This window comes from Neofelis nebulosa, chromosome 7, assembly GCF_028018385.1.
Source record: "Neofelis nebulosa isolate mNeoNeb1 chromosome 7, mNeoNeb1.pri, whole genome shotgun sequence".
Classification (NCBI taxonomy): domain Eukaryota; kingdom Metazoa; phylum Chordata; class Mammalia; order Carnivora; family Felidae; genus Neofelis; species Neofelis nebulosa.
Window position 1 is genome coordinate 119,940,434 of NC_080788.1, and position 18,962 is coordinate 119,959,395.

The 18,962-nt window shown below is 53.8% G+C and overlaps 1 protein-coding gene across 6 annotated transcripts in view; it reads right to left on the minus strand.

The window, feature by feature from the left end:
* Positions 1–18,962, minus strand: part of MIDEAS (mitotic deacetylase associated SANT domain protein) — a 67,486-nt gene that overhangs the window by 20,556 nt on the left and 27,968 nt on the right. For 4 of the 6 annotated variants that reach the window (XM_058739607.1, XM_058739601.1, XM_058739604.1 and 1 more), the window contains exons 2-3: positions 2,275–3,995; positions 639–938 (exon numbers count right to left, since the gene is read on the minus strand). In XM_058739607.1, coding sequence (XP_058595590.1) covers positions 639–938; positions 2,275–3,747 — 1,773 coding nt within the window. In that variant the 5' untranslated portion in view covers positions 3,748–3,995. Of the gene's footprint in view, positions 1–638; positions 939–2,274; positions 3,996–6,790; positions 6,963–7,065; positions 7,109–18,962 lie in introns of those variants that run through there. The other 2 variants (XM_058739603.1, XM_058739605.1) reach the window with 2 other exon arrangements.

Sequence of the window (18,962 nt, forward strand, 5' to 3'; positions counted from 1 at the left end):
TGTCGGGCTCTGTGCTGACAGCTCAGAGCCTGGAGCCTGCTTCAGATTCTGTGTCTCCCTCTCCCTCTGCCCCTCCCCTGCTCACGCTCTGTCTCTGTCTCTCAAAACATGAATAAACATTAAAAAAAAATTCTTCTTAATAAAAAAAAGATGCAAAAAGATTAGTAAAGATAAAAAGAAACATTTCACAATGATGAAGTGTCTAATCCACTTCTAAATGAGTATGCATTGCATCAAAATGTGTAAAACAAATACTGACAAAAAACTAAAATAGATAAAACCCCAACCTTAGATTTCAACATATATATGTTTGTATTGACAGGACAAGTAAACATCTCTATATCCCAATGCCTAGCACAAAATCTGACCCATATTAGAGGTGAAAATTTGCTGACCTAAAATGAAAGAGATTCACACATCCTAGATTTTCATAAGCAGTCTCAATTTCAAGTATAAAACTGTCTCATTGTCTCCCCTAAGCGCATTTATCCATAAGTTTGGCTTGGAAAATATAAACAGTATCTCGCAGGTTGCTTGAATCCCTCCTATACTACCATGACCTCTTTTTTCCCATAGGGTACTAGGCCCCCAGGAGCACACAGGTACTATAGGTGTTTGCATGGGGAGCCCCCTCATACCTGAGCTGGAGCATCAGCCCCAGGAATACGGGTGGACCGCCTGCGGGTGACAATGACTGACGGCTTGTGTTCAGCGGGGTTCTGTTCGGGACCCTTTCCATCCTCATCAACACCTCCAGCTTGGGCTGCCTCAGTTGGGTCCACAGTCCGCACAGGCACAGACACTGGGATGATGAGGGGTACCATCCCACTGTCCTCTCGTGCTCGCTTGGCAGCTAAGGAAGGCTCAGAAAACTCCACCCCACACTTGGTGGTTGAAGCCAGCACACTTTTCCGCTTCTCCTCAGAGCCATTGGCATCCTGGAGAAGGAGAGGGAGGGGGAACGAAGGTAAGATTTAGAAGATAAGTCCTAATAAGTCCAGGACCCCTAGTCGCATTTGATTCAGGAACCCATAATGGTTCCCAATGGTCTTTCCCTAAATACCTTTTCCCTCATCACACTCCCAAATACTCTCCATAACCTCCCTCTGCCAGGTCCTCCAATCCTGGCCTGGTGCAGCGGTCCTCAGATGACCATCTTGGGCCACAAGTGGCTTACACATGTGTTTCGTTTGACCTGCACAGTGTGTGGCACATGCAATAGTATCTAAATTCAAAACCTATTTCTGCAGGGGCGTCTGGGTGGCTCAGTCAGTTAAGCATCTGACTCTTGATTTCGGCTCAGGTCATGGTCTCACAGTTCAAGAGTTCGAGCCTTATGTCGGCCTCTGGGCTGTGTCAGTGTGGAGCCTTCTTGGAATTCTCTCTCCCTCTCTCTCTGCCCCTACCCCACTCATTCTCTCTCAAAATAAATTTTAAAAACTTAAAAAAAAAAAAAAAACTTATCTCTGCAAAAGAAAGTAAACAAGGAACTTTTTACAAGGTAATGATGGTCTTTGTGTCTTTTCCCCATTGGAAACTGCCTGAAGTCAAGTTCTGTAGCTTCTGACATGCCAGCCTTGCTGTAGGCATTGGGGGGTGGGGGTGGGGGGGGGGTTTGAAACCTCCAGTGAAGGAGGGGAAAACACTGGCTTTGGAGTCAGATGCCAGGCCTTTATCTTAGCTTTATAACCTTGGAAATCCTCCATGGGCCTCAGCAACCCTGTTGTAGGGTTTGATGATAAATTACTTCTCTGATCAAGTGTAAGAAACTCCACGTACAAGAGAGGTGCTCAAATTCTATTCATTCTTCTTCCCTGTTGTTACTGTCCTTTCTTTTAAATCAACTTTATTGCCAGTAAAATTCACATACAACAAAATGCACCTATTTGTCATCAGTTCGATGCATTTTGACAAGTATCATCACCTGTGGAAACCACTGCCACGGTCTCATTTTAGGATACTGGATCTGGCAATGGTTTCACCTTCCTCAACTCCCAATCCTTCATGTGCCAAATGAAGAAGCCAACCCATGACAGTGTTTTGCACCTTCCTGCCTGCAAACCTTTCATCTTTCCTTCAGGTATGAATGCACCTACATAGAGATTCTTTGCATGGAGGGAGTTTAGAACTTCCTGAAGCATATGGGTTCTTTCATTTCCTTCAGCGAAGAAGAAAACCACCCCATAGACCTGGAGTCACTTGCTCGCCCCTGGCCGCAGACACAGCTCACCCTGCCCTCTGCCAGGCCAGGCCTCCATCCCATGCCACTCTCACCTTTGTGTTCTGCAGTGAGGCCAGCTCCACTGCCTTCTGGGCCAGGGTCAGCAAATTGGCCTCCTGGGATGCCCGGCGCCTCCGTCGAGTGCTCTGGATCACCCCACCCCGTAGCACCTGCCCACAGTCCCCTGTGCCCACTGCCCGCATGCCCTCCTCGTTGCCCATCGTGGGAGCCTCCCGCTCCCGACCGTTGGGTGCCAGTCTCTCCCCATCAGACAGCAACTGTGACTCCCTCAGCTCCAGCGGGAATCCCAGAGCTTCAGAATGGGGGTGCCCCAAGGGCCCGGGTGGTGGCTGCTGTGGGGGCCAGTGATGTAGGAATAGGTTGCTGGTGGGCTCCTGTCCAGGCTGGGTGCCAGCCACATCCAGAGGGGCAGAAGGCAGGACACCCTCCTTCGAGAGGCGGCGGGAGCGGCGGGGGAAGGCGATCTGGGACTGAGGTAGCACAGGCTGTGGGGCTGACTCCTGCAGGAGGGCCTTGCGCAGTTCTGGGTTCATATCAGGGTTGGGGGGGAAGGGGTAGGGCGCCATGCTGTGGTGAGCCAGGTGGGATTGCCCCAGGGGTCCGGCCGGCTGCAGGCCAAAGTCCTGGGGCTGCTGAGAGGGTGGCTGCTGCATGGGATAGAAGTTCTCAAAGAGCTGCATCTGGGGAAGGGCGGCCTGTTGCTGCTGCTGCTGTTGCGGCTGCTGCGGCTGCGGCTGCTTCTGCGGTGGGAAAGCCGCAACGGGGTTGGGGGGCGGTGGGCCCTGCCGGAAGACCTGCCGGTTCACCTGGTGGCCGAACGCCAGCTGGAAAGGTTGCAGGGGCAGTGTCTGGTTTGGGGGCTTCTTGGCCACATGGAAAGAGTTCAGGGGCGTCTGGGGCCGCCCTACCTCCAGCTGCACCTTCTGTGGCATCATCGGCCGCACGGCATTTCCGTAGCGGTCCAGCTGCGGTCCGCCTCCTTTCTCCCGCTTCAGTGCCTCGGGGTGGTTGTAGTAGGTAGAGACCCCCATGCCAGGATGAGGGCTCCCCTTGGGTCCGCTGTAGAGGGGCAGGCTGTGGCGGTTCCATGTCGAGTGGGGTGGAGGCTGGCCTGGCTGCTGCTGCCAGCCACTGTCACTGACACCCCCACCGCCTCCACGCTCAGGGCCCCGCCCTGGAGCCATCACAGAGTTGGGCCACTTGACCGAGCCCACCTGCTGGGACAACATGGCCGCCGTGGTCCGCTCGGAACCATACACCACAGAGTTCAGCAGGGCCAGGCTGTTCGGAGGGGGTAACTCCACAGGCTGGGAGACAGGGGCGGCCCCTGCCGGACCCTCGTGCCCAAAGTAAGGCTCCTCCTTCACTCTGGTGGACTGTGGAGGGGCTGGGGGCTGCTGTGGGGCCTGCAGGGGTGGGGGCTGCTCCTTGGGAGCTGGCTCCTGGTCCCCAAAGAGGCAACGCTTCCGTTTGTTCTGAGACTTGGGCTGGGCCTGGAGGTTCATGGTGTGGCCAACTGGGCCCCGGCAGTGAGCCCTACTTCACCAGCTGCCCATCCCCCGTGGGGATGTTCTGCTGGAAGCCCAGCTCTAGTCCAGGAGCCAGTGGGGGCAGAACAGGGGGAGGGGAAAGTGCTGGGGGGTGAGGTCAGGCACAGGGCGAAAGAACTGTTGGCTCTTCCTTGCTCTTTGTAGGATGGCTCTTGGGCTCATCTACTCTTCCCAGTTCATGATGTTCCACAGGACCCTGGAGCCTGCAGACAGAAGAATAGTGACAGTGTCAGCCATAGCCTCCCAGGATGCCCCGGATGTTAGCACAGGTATGAGAGATGGATCCAAGTTCACAGAGCAGCACAGGTGAGGCAGGAGCCAGAACCTTGGGGGAACTACCAGAAGGCAGCGCTTTGTGACTCTGTGTCCCACCACCTCACCCTGCAGCATTTGGTTGTGTAATCTGTACCCGGCACAAAGGCACCACCCTGGGAACAAGGGGGGCTGAGATCCAGTCAGAGCCCCTGTAGCCAAGATGGGAAAAGGAGTGACAAAGGCCATGTTGAGCTCCCATCTCAGTTGACTCCCCTTGTCCAGTTGGTGGAGCACATCTGTCCATGCAGTAGCCTCCCCACCAGACCCAGAAGGAGCTTTATGCAGCCAATGCCTCCTCTGATGCTCTGAGCTTATCTCAAGCACAGGAAGTAGAGACAACAGGGGTCATTCCTAACTAACCATGTGGCTCCAGGGTGGGAGCCCACCAAGTCCTTGCAGAGTCCAAGGCCCAGGGCTAGGCTCACGTCCTTTGCACTGAGGCATGTAGGTGAGGCCCTAGAAGGGTATGTGCAGTTCTAGCCCCACCCCTGGGAGGAGCTGCAGGGTGGGACCGTGGCTGCCAGAGCCTTCCCTAAACCAGCACAGAACCTGTTTTGCAGCCCTGGCTGGCTGGAGGCGGGATCCAGCCTGGTAGCCGGTCAGCAATCCCCACCTACCCTCCTCCTCCACTGCCAAAGAGCTCCCGATCAAAGGACTAGAGTAACTATGATACTGAGGGGATGCAGATTGCTAGAATTTAGATCTGGAGGGATTTTCCTATGACATAGTGTGAGTTAGAGTGCTCAGAGTGTCTGTGGTTATTTTCTAACTTGATTTAAAAAACAAAACAAAACACGTTGCTCTATTTATCCTGCTACAGGACAGTCAAAATGAAGACCAGTATTTTATAACTTACATGTATTTTCAAAGACTTTGTCTTTCTTCAGAGAGGGTTTTTTTTCCCCCTCCCTGGGAAGTTGGTGAGGGTGGGAGCTACATGGCCTACTTCTTCCCCACGAGATTCTGGTCCCGAGCCAGTCAGGCCAGGAAGGGAAGGGAGGGGAGCTCAGGAAGCCCTGGGGAATAAATCTGCAGGTCCGGACCAACCTCAGACCTCAGACCCTAGAAGCTCCAGGTCCTAGTTAGCAGTCCCAGGGGTTCCCAGGAAATCAACCCAGCCAAGAAGGGCCGGGCGGTAAGAGCAGGCTCGCAGTGTGAGGCCTCCTATCACCCGTTCACAGGCTTCCGCAGCTCCCCAGCCCTTCCCCTCCTGAGCGGCTGTGACTCACTCCAGCCCCCCCACCACCTGCCTTTCACTTTCACCAGCACCCAGAAGGGGAGGAACTTCCTCCTCCATTTCCTTTCTCAGCTCTGGGCCCTGAAGTAAGTGAGAGAGAGTGAGAGAGAGAGAGAGAGAGAGAGAGAGAGAGAGAGAGAGAGAGACACTCTTCCCTCTAGCACCCCCTTTGTCTTCACTTATGCGAGCCTGGGGAGGGAGAGAGACTAGGTGGGCATCTAAGAGGTCCTGGCCCTGGTAGCAGGAGTACAATTTGGAGCAGTGGGAGCTCAGAGGACCAGCTTTAGAACAAACTCCTTTTTTTTTTTTTGCCTTTAAACTCTCATTCCCTGACGGCCAACCCAATTCAGAGCAAAGACCCAAAAGCCAGGCCCCCCTCAATGAAAATAATAACCCCCGGCACCATGGTGAAGCTGCAGGCTGGGACTGTCCTAGCTACGGGAGTCAGGCTCTGCCTCGCCCAGCAGCAAGAACAAACTAGAAGTATGTGTCTGCAGAAGCAAGGCAGAGGAAGGAAGAATGTGCTGAGGGGAGGGCACTGAGGGGGAGCTGGAAGGTCCATGTGCCTCCAGGGGACCTGAGAACCCCTCAGGTGCTCACATGCACTTGTGCATCCCCTGGTCCTACAGGCATAGACTGCCCTCCTACCCCAGTCACAGCCCTCTTGCCTTTGAGCCACAGCATGGGCTCGGAGACTGGAGGAAGGGAAGGCCCACGTGGCAGATGAGGCTGGGTGTACGAGCGTGCGAGTGTGCACCTTGTGGAGGGTACCAGGCACCAGGCGCGGGGGATGGCCACTCAGAGCCTGGGGGAGGGGAAGCTCTGCACACTGGGTTGGGTGAGATGGAGGCGGAGTCTGTGAATAATGCTCCAGGGCAGGGCTGCTCCTGCCCTGGGCCCCACGCTGGCTCACCAGCAGCTGTTTGGTGAGGCTGGTCTGCCTCCTCCCACCCTGCACCCTGTGTAATGAAGGACGATCACTCAGGACACCACAGTAGGTTTCTAAAGCTAGGCTGGGAACTTGCTTATAAGAAACCAAGGGGGCAAATTCTGGGGAGGTTGAATCACCCCGGAAGCTTCTGCAGAGTCCTTTCCGTCACCCCTACTGGAAGGCTAAGAGTGCCAAAAGCACAGAGACCCAGACCTGGGACCCACAGAGCAGAAAGGTCATTATCTGGGGTCATGAGGAGAAGAGTGAAAGATGCCTGGGACCCCTAGAGGAAGGTGGGGAAAGGACACACCAAGGCAGCAGCGCCCTAAGTAATAATAGTAGTAGTAGAATGATGATGATGATGATGATGATGATGATAATAAAATGCACCTGTGCCAGGTCTGTCCTAAGTGCTCTGCATATGTCCAGTTCCCACAACAGCACTATAAATCAGCATGGAGCCCAAGCATGAAGCATTGTTATTTTAACCTCCTCTCCAGCCCCTGCAAGCTCACCCCTGCCTCAGGTCTAGCTGCTGCTGGTGGGGCTTCCAGCTCTCATACCCTACGCGTACATCACAGCCCACAACGCTGGACAAGACTCAGCCACTTCCTCTCATTTCTTGTGCCCCAGACCCACTTCTCTGTTCCTCAGGTGGAAGTCGGCCTGTCCTTCCTCACAGCGAGGAAGAGGAAGGATGCCATCTGTTCCGAAGGCTGCAGACCTGTGGGCCAACTCCCTGAGGGTGCAGGGAAGAGGGTGTAACGAGGAACCTCTGTAGGCAGCTCACCCTGGGACCAGCTGCAGGGTCTCTAACAGCGGATGCAGGAACACTGCAAAAGGAAACCCACAGTCACCAAGGGGCCCCAGACAGTGCAACCCACTCTTATCAGTCTGGTTATCTGTCCCGGCTGTATTCACTCTCCTTTCCGCTGGGCACTGCACTGTTGCAACCAATCCCTAACCAGACCCGGTGATACACCCCTGGACAGAAGACAAGGCAAGAGTCTGACATCAGTGACCAGGAACCTATGAGGCTTTCAGGAAGATCTGTGGTGGAAAGCACTGTTTCTCTATAGAAGAAAGCAATGTGCACCAAGAAAAGGAAACAGTGCTGAACCCACATATGTATTTTGCAGACACGTGAGAGAAGGTGCTGGAAAGGCCTCTGGGAGTTCTATGCTGATGGTGACACCATACCCTCCAGGGAGGGCAACTAGAACACATACAGCTCCCCGAGTACCCTCAGCAGCCCTGCCACATGCCCGCAGAGGGGACCAGGGCCACTCCCAAGCTAGAGATACTGCGTACAGCCATCTGAGAGACAAGACCGTTGTGAGTCAAGGTTCCACAGGCCAGGACTAGCTTGGTCCCAGCAGCTGCAGGGGCTCAGCTCTGACCCAGGGATTGGAGTTGACTGGAGTCCCTCCTGACCTTTATTGCTAAAACTCCTAGCTGCTGCTCTTACAACCGAGGCCACTTCCCACCCCACCAAGTCAGCACTAGGAAGACGGGGAGTCAGAGCTCATGCATCCCTAACCAAGGCAAAACAGACCTAAATACAGCATCTAACAAGGCTCCAAATCTCTAGGCCAGCCAGTTCCCAGAGCACCAGACAGGCTATCTTAGGACAAAGTCTAAACTATCCTGCCTACGAGTCTTGCAGACTTTGGCTCCTGCCAGCTCTCTCAACCTGCCATGCTTGAGCCGTCATTCAGTGCTGTTCCTGCTTTGCTTCCGGGTCTTTGGCCAGGCAGCACCTCTGCCTAGGACACCTTCCACCCTTTCATCTGGCCAGGTCCTACTTGTCCTTCAGGTCTGAGACACTGCTTCCTCTGGGAAGTCCTCCCTCACCCCAAGGCTTAGCCAGGAGCTTCACTATGAGCCCACAACACCTCCCAACCACCCCCACCCCCACCCCCAACACTCAGCACACTAAATTCCAGGTGCCTATTTCTATTTCTTTGTCCCCAGCAGACTGCAAGCTCCATGGAGCAGAGTTTGCAGACCGTTGTACCTTGGCATTTGGCTTGTATCTGCCTCTTGGGATGCTCATTCAAGACTGCGCCCAAGGTGAGTCAGAGCTCTGCCCGGGCAGAGGCACGACTCATGGCCCGCACGTCCACCCTGGGCTCTTGCCCAGCCCTGACTTCCAGTCTCTCTCCCTGATGCACATCAGAGATCTCCATGATGTCAAGATGAAGTGAAAAGGTCCCGCCTCCTAACCCCATCCTACCCCATCCCATCAGTCGCCTCAGGCCCTCTCCAACCCATCTGAACACAAATTCTTCTCTAATTGCTGGCCCACAGGCTACTTTGCCCCTTGACTGCCACTTGCTGCCCCACACCACATGCAGGTCAACTTGGGAAAGTGCCAGCCCCTCTGTTGTCCTGTCCAATTTTTCTTTCCCCATGGCTTCCCACCCTTACCTAGACCACAGCCAGAGAGACATGAGCCTGTGGATCTGTTTACCTCGTGCCCTGACATGGCTGGGCTTAAGACACCAAGGTGTCTGGCTAGGATGCCAGGGGGTGAGGAGCCCTCCCTTCTTAGAGGAGCCCAGCATGGCCCAGCTGGCCCTCCAGCCCACACTCATATCCTGGGAAGTTCTCTCTCAGATACTCTGGGGCCTGTGGCTACAACCACACTAAGCAAGTAATCTGGAACTGACATCCTGGGCTAGCTAGAGTTGCTCAGGCCCTACATAAGCCTTCCCTCTGGACACAGTGCAATCATCTGCAGTGCTGTCTGCCCTGCTCTAACTGCAAGTTCACACCAGGCTGAAGGGCCCCATTTCTCCAACCCACTGGACACATAAGTCTTGTTTATAAAGGAGTTTGCAAACCAGTGAGGAAGGAGACACCAGCAACAGGGACAAGGACTTGCCTCTGACATGCCCCTGGGGGCGTGAGAGAGCAGGCCCTATGCTCTGCCCATTCCCAATCCAGAGAGTCCCCAGATTAGCACTTCTCCAGATTCAACTTCAGCTCCGAAATGCAGAGCCCATGCCAATAGAGTCTCAGGGGTCTCAGCCACCAAGCTGGTCAGGCTTGGAAGGTTTGGCCAGGGTTTGAGCTGTCAGCAGTCTGAGCTGTGACCATAAAAATGCTAACACCGAGGGGCGCCTGGGTGGCTTGGTCGGTTAAGCGTCCGACTTCGGCTCAGGTCATGATCTCGCGGTCCGTGAGTTCGAGCCCCGCATGGGGCTCTGTGCTGACAGCTCAGAGCCTGGAGCCTGTTTCAGATTCTGTGTCTCCCTCTCTCTCTGCCCCTCCCCTGTTCATGCTCTGTCTCTCTCTGTCTCAAAAATAAATAAACGTTAAAAAAAAATTTTTTTTTAAATGCTAACACTGAGATGCTTTTAAAGGGATATGTGTGAGAGAAGACTCCTTTGCCTTCTGAGCCACCCTCAGAGCTTCATTCAGGTATCTACCTTTATTGTCCCTCTCCTCTACTTCCAGCAAACACCCTCAGGAAGTCCATAGGAAGTCAGGATGTCCATGAGAGGCCAGGATAACCAGATCTGTTTTATAGGGGGGAAGCAAAGAGTCTCAGGCAGAGCCAGGAAAGGATCGAGCCTCCAGGCTCAGATTTTGCCCACACTAAGGGGACTGGCTGCCTCCCTCCTAGTCAAGGGCCACAAATAATCACAGGCAGCCCAGGAAAACCCCTTCCAACAGGATTTGGGAATCCCAGGGGAGTAAGGTAAAAACTGGCAGAAGAGATCAGCAAATATCCCTTAAGTTCCTTAAATAGCTAAACCTCTGGAAAGGGCCTCATGGGGATGGGTGGGGCCCTTGGTCTCCTTATAAATTTATGCCCTAAGGGACTCACACCACTGGAGGCTGCTCCAACCCCTCCCTCCCTTTGGAAAGGCAGGGCTCCCAGCAGGTCTAGGGCAGAGCCCTCTGGAGTCTGTGTCTGAGCCCCAGTGCCAGACTCTGCCCAAGACAGGCCAAGACACAGAGGAGCTCTCTCACAGGGGCATGGCCTCACCCTGCCTAGCTAACAACCGCCCCCCCCACCTCCCCTCCTCATACACAACACCTGTGCAGACCTCCAGGCTCTGGGAGACACAGAAGGGGCACAGTCCCTACCCACACAGAGCTCCCAGTCTCATGGAAGAGAGACACAGAAACACACACTGATTATAATGCACAGTGGCCCATGCAGGAGCTAGGAATACAAGGAACATGTAACCTGGGGAGAGTTCCCTGACTCTGAGCCTTTGCCGCAGCTGTTCCCTCTGCCCGGAAGCCCTGCCTCCACTCTGACAATCTACCTTTCTTCAAGGCCTACCTCCTGCAGGCAGCCTCTGGCACACACTGTTCTCACCCCTTCTGAATCTTCATGCTCTTATTCACAGTAACCACTGTCCCATAAGGCTTCTTCAATTCGTTGTGTTTCTGCACCAAGACTGGGGAGGATCAGGGCCTGGGCCCAATGGAGAGTGCAGTGGGCTGGTTGTCAGATCACCAGGTGTCTGGTCCAGGAGCTGCGGCTCACTGGTTCCTGCCTTTGAGGAACTTAGGAGCTTTGGGCTGGGCAGGGGGGACAGGGCAGGACTAAGAAACCCCTTTGTAACCAGCAACTGCCACATGACATGTTAGCCACCAGCACTGACCACATGCCCAATGTGTGTGAGTACTGCTCACTTGTGTAACCACTATTCCCATCTGAGAAATGAGAAAAGGTTGGCTCTGAAAAGTACCTTGTTCCAGGTCACAGCCTAAGGACACAAATGAGGAGCCAGGATTCAAATCCAAGCCTGCCAACCCCAAACCAGATCTCTAACAGACCCTGCTGCCCATCTATGGAGAGCAGTGGTTCTCAAACCTACCCTAAGCGATCGATGGGCTCCCGGGTCTGGTGAGGCCTCGGGGGGGGGGGGGGGGGGGGGGAGGGCCGTGGAAATATGCAGTGCTTCATAAGCAGCCCACGTGTTGCCCAGATGCTGGAGTAGGGGAAGACTAGAGGGTCAGGGACTGGCACAATGTGGTTTCCAGGGACCCACTGCTCCTCCCTCCTAAAGGAGCTGACTACCAGAGGGCCATACCCTGCCCAGGAGCTAGGAGGAGTCCCATGGAGCCCTGGATGGACTTTGCTCTCAGTTAGCCCTAGGGCTGACCACAGCTCTTAGAGCACCAGAGGCCCAGATGAATGCCATGTCTACTGAGCACATCCTATCTGTCAGGCATAGTGCTAAATGCATTGCTGGCAACATCTCATTAACCCTCGCTCTTCTTGGTCCCATTTTATAAGTCAGAGATGATACACTCAAAAATATCTATTTAACACAAAAGAGGACAGTAATGGAGTGACAGAGAAACAAACAAAAAAAGACACAAGACAGAAATCAATAGCAAAATGGCAGACGTAAACCCAAACTTATCAATAATTATTTTAAATGTAAATAGATTGAACACTACAATTAAAAGGGAGAGGTTGGGAAAATGGGTTAAAAAAATAAAAAACAACCCATTGATCCAACTATATGCTGTTTACAAGAGACAACGCTTTAGATTCAAGGACACAGGCAGGTTGAAAGTAAAAGGAAGTCAGAAGATAGACCATGCAAACAGTAACCAAAGAGCTGGATCAGCCATGCTAATATTATGCTTATAGACGTTAAGACAACTCTTACTAGAGACAAAAAAGAGCATTTTATAATGATCAAAGGGTCCAGCCATCAAGAGGATATTACAATTATAAACACATATGCACCTAACAACAGAGTCCCCAATATACGTGAACCAAAAACTGTCGGCATGTTAGGGAGAAACAGACAACTCCACGATACTAGCTGCAGACTTCAATACTCCACTTTGAATGATGGACCGAACAACTAAACAGAAGATCCGCAGGAAATAGAAGACTACAACACTATAAAGCAACTAGACCTAACAGATATCTACAGAACATTCCACCCAACAACAGCAGAATTCACATTCTTCTCAAGAACACATGGAATAGTCTCTAGGATAGATCATAAATTAGGCTATAAAACAAGTCTCAATAAATTTAAAAGAGTTGAAACCATACCAAGCATGTTCTCCAATCAAAATGAGATAGGATTAAAAATCAATAACAGAAGGAAATTTGGGGAAGTTACAGGAAATGAAGGTTATAAGTAACTTGTCAAGTTCTCCCAGCCCAGAACTGCCACTCCCTCAGACCATGGTCTCTACACCTTCTCCACGGCCCTAGGAAACTGCAGAGCTCAGATTTTTGCAAATGCCTGGGTAGCCCTTCTCCCATCCCCCACACCGGACACACACTGAACCTGACCCCAAGCTTGACCCCAGAATCAAAACAGCTGTGGGAGGGCGAGGCCTGTGGGGCTGTAACAGTTTGTTATGCAGCCTGTTTCTCCCCAGGAAAAAGGCCACAGGCAAATATTTTCACTCCCCCTGCCTGTCTACAGAATATCCAAAAGAAGGAAGCAAACATTTATAGAGCACTTCCCCCACGCCAGGCCCTTGACATACCCGAATCCATGCTTACAAACTTCCCATCTGGGCATCTGATTGTCTGCATTCTAGAGGGAAACCGAGGCTCTGCCGTTAAGAAGGCAGAAGCAAGATTCAAATCCCTGTTGTCAGCCTTCAAAGTCCCTGGTCTTCCCATCATTCTTCCAGAAAAATCCCAATTCCACACTTGCTGTGGGCCTCAGAAGGAATGCTACACAGGAGAACCCCACTCATATGGGCACCTCCCCCCTCCCTCTTGCTCCCTCCCAGCTGCTGCTTTTCCTGGGAGCACTTCTAAGTAGAGCACAGTATAGAACACTCCCACCAAGACATAATCCCAGCCCCAGTCTGTCAGAAACAGGCTCCTCGAAAGACTGGGGGTATCTGTTAAACCCCTGGAAGCCCATGGGGTTTTGAGGTAAGGGGGAGGGCAGCAGAGGTGAGTTGGGAGCTGCAGGGTCAGTAGGATCTCACTCTGGAACAAGAGACTCCGTTCCACAGGGAGAAAGGTGGCTTGTGCCTCTCTTCAGAGCCAACCAGCAAAGCGGGGCCCAGCTGGGGAAGCTGAACAGATTCCAAATATTAAGGGATGCCCAGTGTTCACTCAGTCCAATTCCTCGTTCCACAAAGCAGCCCAGAGAAGGAAAGAAATTAGCCTGCAGATGCACATCCAGAAGCAGAGCAGGGCCCAGAACCAAGAATTCCAATAACAACGTTTCATGCCTCCACTTAGGCCACACCTTTTGGCAAGACACTGAGCAGGCTTGGAGCCAAGGTGAAATCCCAACATCACAAAAAATAAGGCTTTCTCCTTCACCACCATTGCCATCTCCAACACTTCCAGAGGGTGCCACTACCATGGTGCTAAGCCCATGGCACTCTTTCACCTTCCCAAGGTAGGTATTAGTACTCTCCCCCTTTTTCAATGAGGAACTTGAAGGTCCAAGGGGTCAAATCACTTGCCACAGGAGTACAGAGGCAAGACAGGGACTGGAACCCACAGTCCTTTTTGCCAACTTCCTCCCCAGGGCTTCAGGCTCAACGTCTTGCTTAGTGGCTGGGACAGATGGCAGCAGCCTCGGGACTGCTCACATCTTCTCCCTGGAGAAGCAGCTCCAGCTGGCCTGAAAACCACCATGGTGTTCTGTAAGCATGGCTGGTCAGGTAAGGTGGCTGAGAGAGGCCTGGGGAGGGGATGGCTTTGAAGATGAAGAAGCTACTGGTGATCACCACCACAGGGGACAACCTGTGGAAGGCTCAACATTTTCTGCTCAAGAGGAAGCCACACCCCTCCCATACTCTCCAACCCCACACCCGCAGTTGACAAACAGCCTTTTACAAATAAAGACTTGACTCTCCCCTGCTTCTCAGACATCCTAAATCCCAATGGGGCTCAGGCTCCTGTCCCTTCCTGGCACCCTGAAGTCTGGGTCAAGTCAGCTCCGTGACTGGGTTCCTACTAGTGCTGATGGCCTCCACCCAGGGCACTCAGCATCAGCCCCAGCCCTAGCAACCCACCTCTCTGCACAGGGCTCTCCGAAAGGTTTCCTCTCAAGAACTTGAATTTCTAAATAAGGGCTATTCCCTGCACGTACTAATTAAGGGAGACAGATAGTGCCCACCCCCTCCAAAGATCATTGGTCCAAATCTCTATTTCATGACTGATAAAACTAAGAGGTGAAGTGACTTGCTCAAGGACATGCAGCTGATTCCTTGGGTGGAGGTGTGGTCAGGGCCTCCCCAGGTAGGTGTTCTTACACTCAGCACTCCGTGGCAATGCCAGGTCCTTGATGTTTGGCTCATGCCCCCTCGGTAGGGAGGCAGAACGGGGGGGGGGGGGGGGGGTCTGGCACATGTGGTGTCCTTATCAGGCCAGGGTCTCCTGCGTGGTCAGCTCCAGAAGTGGCCAAGACCTACCGGGTGGCACGGGGTGGGCAGCGAGGGGGTGTCTTGCTGGTTTGGAGCAAGAGTGGGGACAATATGGCTCCCCAATATCTGCTAGTGATCAAGCAGCACAAAAACTTGCTGTCAGCAGAGGGGATGTCATCATGGCTGCCTGGGCCTCTTGGATGAACTACAAGGTGGGCACAGAGCCGCCTGCCTCATCTGCCCAACCATCCAGTCAATGCCGCGCCCTTTCTCAGGCCCTGGTCAAGATCCAGGGCCTCTGCCAAGTGCTCACACATTCCTTGCGTTTCTCCAGTCTCTGAGCAGCTGCTTCGGGGCCTTTTTTTCCTGTGTTGATTTATTCTTTATTGTTCCTGAAATACACCCAGAGGCCTTTGGCACCGGGCACCAGCAGAGCATCCAGCCCAAGCCCCAAGTCCACACCAACCAGATACTCTGAGACCTGGGCCAAGCCAGCTGGAACGATGGACCCCAGGGTCAGACCTCATAGCCAGAAAGGGAGACCCAAGTCCTAGAACCGATGTCAGGTGTGACTACAGAGGCTGGCATGTTTGGGGAGGAGGAGACACTTGGAAGGTCTCAGGGAGGCCAAAACTAAACCTTTCTACTCCTCCCATGCATGAACGACTCCCCCAGCAACCTCCCTCTCCCCCCCCCCCCCCCGCCCCCAACACACACACACACACACACACACACACACACACACACAGCTGACCCTCATGTGCCTGTTGCCCTCCACAGGAGGGCCTCGTGGCTCAGGCTGGGCTTCTGACTGCCTTGTGCAGCGTTTGGAGAGGGAAGCCTCAGAGGGGTCTTCCCCACCCTTCCCAGCCCAGAATATCTCCCTAATGAGCCAGTCTAAAGGTGCCTGAATTCCCAACACCAGTCCTTCATTCCAAGGGTCAAAACACTGTTCCCTCTGCACATGAAAAGAGCGCAGAAGAGTGTGAGCTGCATGGTAAAAAAGAGACAGGCCTTTGGGGTCTGACAAAATACGCCTGGGCTTCTCCAATCACCAGCTTCTCTACGGGTGAGAAGTAAATGGGTACACCATTTTCACCTCATAGTTACTGTGGGATTAGATGAGGCGGATATATACATGGAGTGCCCGGCACAAAGTAAAGGCTCAAGAAATGTGCTTTCCTTTCCCCTCTGCTGGGCGGGAGTAGCATCACAGTCAGTCTTCACCACCTCGGGAGGAACTGAATGGTGCGACTCAGTTCTGCAGCTGGTTGAGCGCAGGGCTGGCCAGCATGAGCAGGACAAGGGGACGAGGGGTCCCAGCAATAGTACTGGGCTCTGCGGGCAGGCAGGGCCTCTGGCCTAAGGACCCAGGAGGCGCACACCCAGCACAGGCCTGGCCTGGGCTCAGCTGTCCCAGCAGGGCCTGCAGGGACACGGTGAGAGGAGAGTCCCCACATAATACCTGGCAGAGCTTCCAGGCCCCTAATGGAGCTGCCACCCTTCTGGGCTCACTCGAAGAAGAGCATTCAAAGGGAAAGTGCCATCACCTGACGGAAGCTGGGGAGGGGTGGCCAGAGGACGAATGAGCAGGGACGCCTGCAGAGAGCAAGTCAGCCTGCCCCAAGGCGACCACAGTGAAGGTCCCACAAGTGGAAGTGCCGCCTGGTTATTTTTGGCACCTCTTCTGCCCAAAGCCAGCAAGGAAAGGCAGCTGCTAGCAACATGGAAGGGCTGTTTATGCTCAAGTGTGCAAGCACTGATGCAGGGACAAAAAGAGCACAGCGGCCACTGCGCAGAGGGGGCCTCTGCCCCCTTTCTTCCTCTCCTGACTGTCCCTATTAGGTCCAATCTGCCCGCCACATAGTTGACATAGCGCGGGTACTTCTGCTTTCACTCAGATCCAGTCTCCCAACCACAGAACTCAAACACACACACACACACACACACACACACACACACGCACACAAATAAATAACTATGGAGCCAGCTGGGGACTCAGCCACACCCAGGAGCAGGGACAGTACTCCTCTGGGCTCTTCCTGCACCGAAGCAGCCCTCCCACCTTCCGAACTGGGAGGGGCAGGGGCCAGGGGCCGGATGGACACTGGAGCAGCTCCTCTTCCTACCCGCCTCAGGTGAGAGTGGGGGCATGGAGGGGAACCTCAAGGAATTCACTGCCTCTCTGCTTCCCCATTTGAAACGCAAAGAGTTGGGACTAGATGTCCCAAAGTTCCTTCCAGCTCTGGGATGACTCCTGGGAGCTGGGGAGCCCAGGACTGTGACCCAGGGCCAGCTGGGGAGGTCAGAGCAAGATCAGGTCGGGAGAGGGATCTGAGCGGCAGTCAGGCAGTCAGGTACACTCCCCAGGAGCTGCCAGAAGGCTGGGAGAGGGAGGAGGAGGTAGAAGGGAAGAAAGGGGGAGAAAAGCCAGCGGTACACGCACTCTCAGGGTGCCAAGTTATCACGTAAGCAATTCTGAGCTCTGGGGCCCTCCCCTTCAAGGAACTGACAAATTCTGGCAACAGCAGGCTGGATGGGGCCTCTGCCTGCCCAACTGCTGGAAAAAGCTGGGAATCAAAACCCCTCACCGTTTTTCCTTCTTCTCTGGACCCTATTTCCCCAGAGAAGTTGGGCAGCCTCACAGGGAACCCCCTTCTGGGTGCAAGCCTGGTATACTTCCCCCTCTTCAAGCTCTGGTGTGGACAAATCTTGCCCTGGTTGCTCCCCTCCCCCCTCCCTGAGACTCCTGGAAGAAGCAGCACTGCCTGGAAAAAATAACCCACGAGCTCCCTGCGGCTGGAGAGAAAGGCAGAGAGAACAGGGAGCACCTTCCCCAGCTGGCCACAGCACCGGGCTCCGTTCCAGGAAGAGCAAGAGCAGGAACCACTGCCAGGGAAGCCTCAGGCCCCCAGCCCCTCTCCTCCCCACCAGCCCCCGCAAACCACAGCAGGCAATCAGGTCCCTCGGGGAGACCCCCACCCCCGCCCCAGCAAAACCCCAGCTCTGTCTTGACATGTGGCAACTTCTTATATAATATGTTGGTGTCTCCCCCCTCCCCCACTCCACCCCTGCTATTTCAATTGGTGAAAGAGCCAAAGCGCTCTTTAGAGAGACAACTCCCACCCTCAGCTCCACCCAAACCTCCATGAGGTCACACTGGGAGGCTTCAGGTGAAGCAAAGACAAGGGGACTTTTTCCTGGGCTGAGAAAGCAGCCTTCCTCCCACCCACGTGAGCAGTTCTGCCTGAGGCCTGGGCGGGTAGGTTCCTGAGAGCACCATCTGATCTCTGGGAAGCTGAGCCCTTAACCCTGGGCTGCAGGGACGGAATCCCTAGCAAAAGCACCCAGGCACCAGGATCCGGGCCGGTCTAGATGACAGAGGATCACACAGCTATACCCACGGCCTAGGGAGTTATAAAATGAGCTTCATTCACACAAGCCCCAGTGCTCTGGAGGAGGGCCCTCCTACCACAAGCAGGACAGACTTCATTTCCTCTTCCCTGGGAGGAGCAAAAGGCACACAGCTGGACTTGGGGGGAACCAGTGAAATGATAGCCATCATCTGTTGAGTACCTACTGTGTGCCAGGCACTTTGCATGCATGATCTTGTTTAACCTTCACAGCAACCCTATTATCATCCTCATTTCACACGTGAGGAGACTGAGGCTCAGGAAGTTAAGCAATGCCCAAAGCCACACAGGAAGTAAAGAAGCTGGAGTAGGAACCCACGTCTGCCCAGTCCTCATCCCTGTGCACCTGCCAGGCTTCCTTCACAGTCACTGCCCGGGTTACTGTCCCCACACCATCCAGGAATGGTGATCTGAGTATGGGGGCGGAAGTGGGTGTGGACAAGTTTTGCCTGATGGCTCTGGAATCTGAACTGATGCCCCACTAACTGTCATCACTCCCAAGTGTGTGACTGTGAGCGCCCCTGTAAGTGTGCATGTGTTGGGGTGGAGGGAGGGTGATCTGGATTCCAAATAGAAGTTTCCAACACAAAATTATGCTGTAATGCTTCTGATTCATAAAATGAGCTCACAGTCTCAGGGTATCCTGAATGTTGCCTCAAATGCAAATGCAGATCCCTTAAGTAAGTGGAGATTTCAGCACTCCACCTAGCTCCAGACCTGCGTGCAGTTTATTTAGTTCAGCCCCACACAGTCAGTCTCTACTGTGTAGGAGCAACCCCTCTATCGGAATGCAACCACTAGCTGCGTTTCCTGCGTGCACGAGTGCACGCGCATGCGCACGCTCACACACACACACACACACACACACACACACACACGGTGCCAAACTGGCCTGGCCAAAGGAAATGCCCAGGTTAGCAGATTCCCAGGCAGG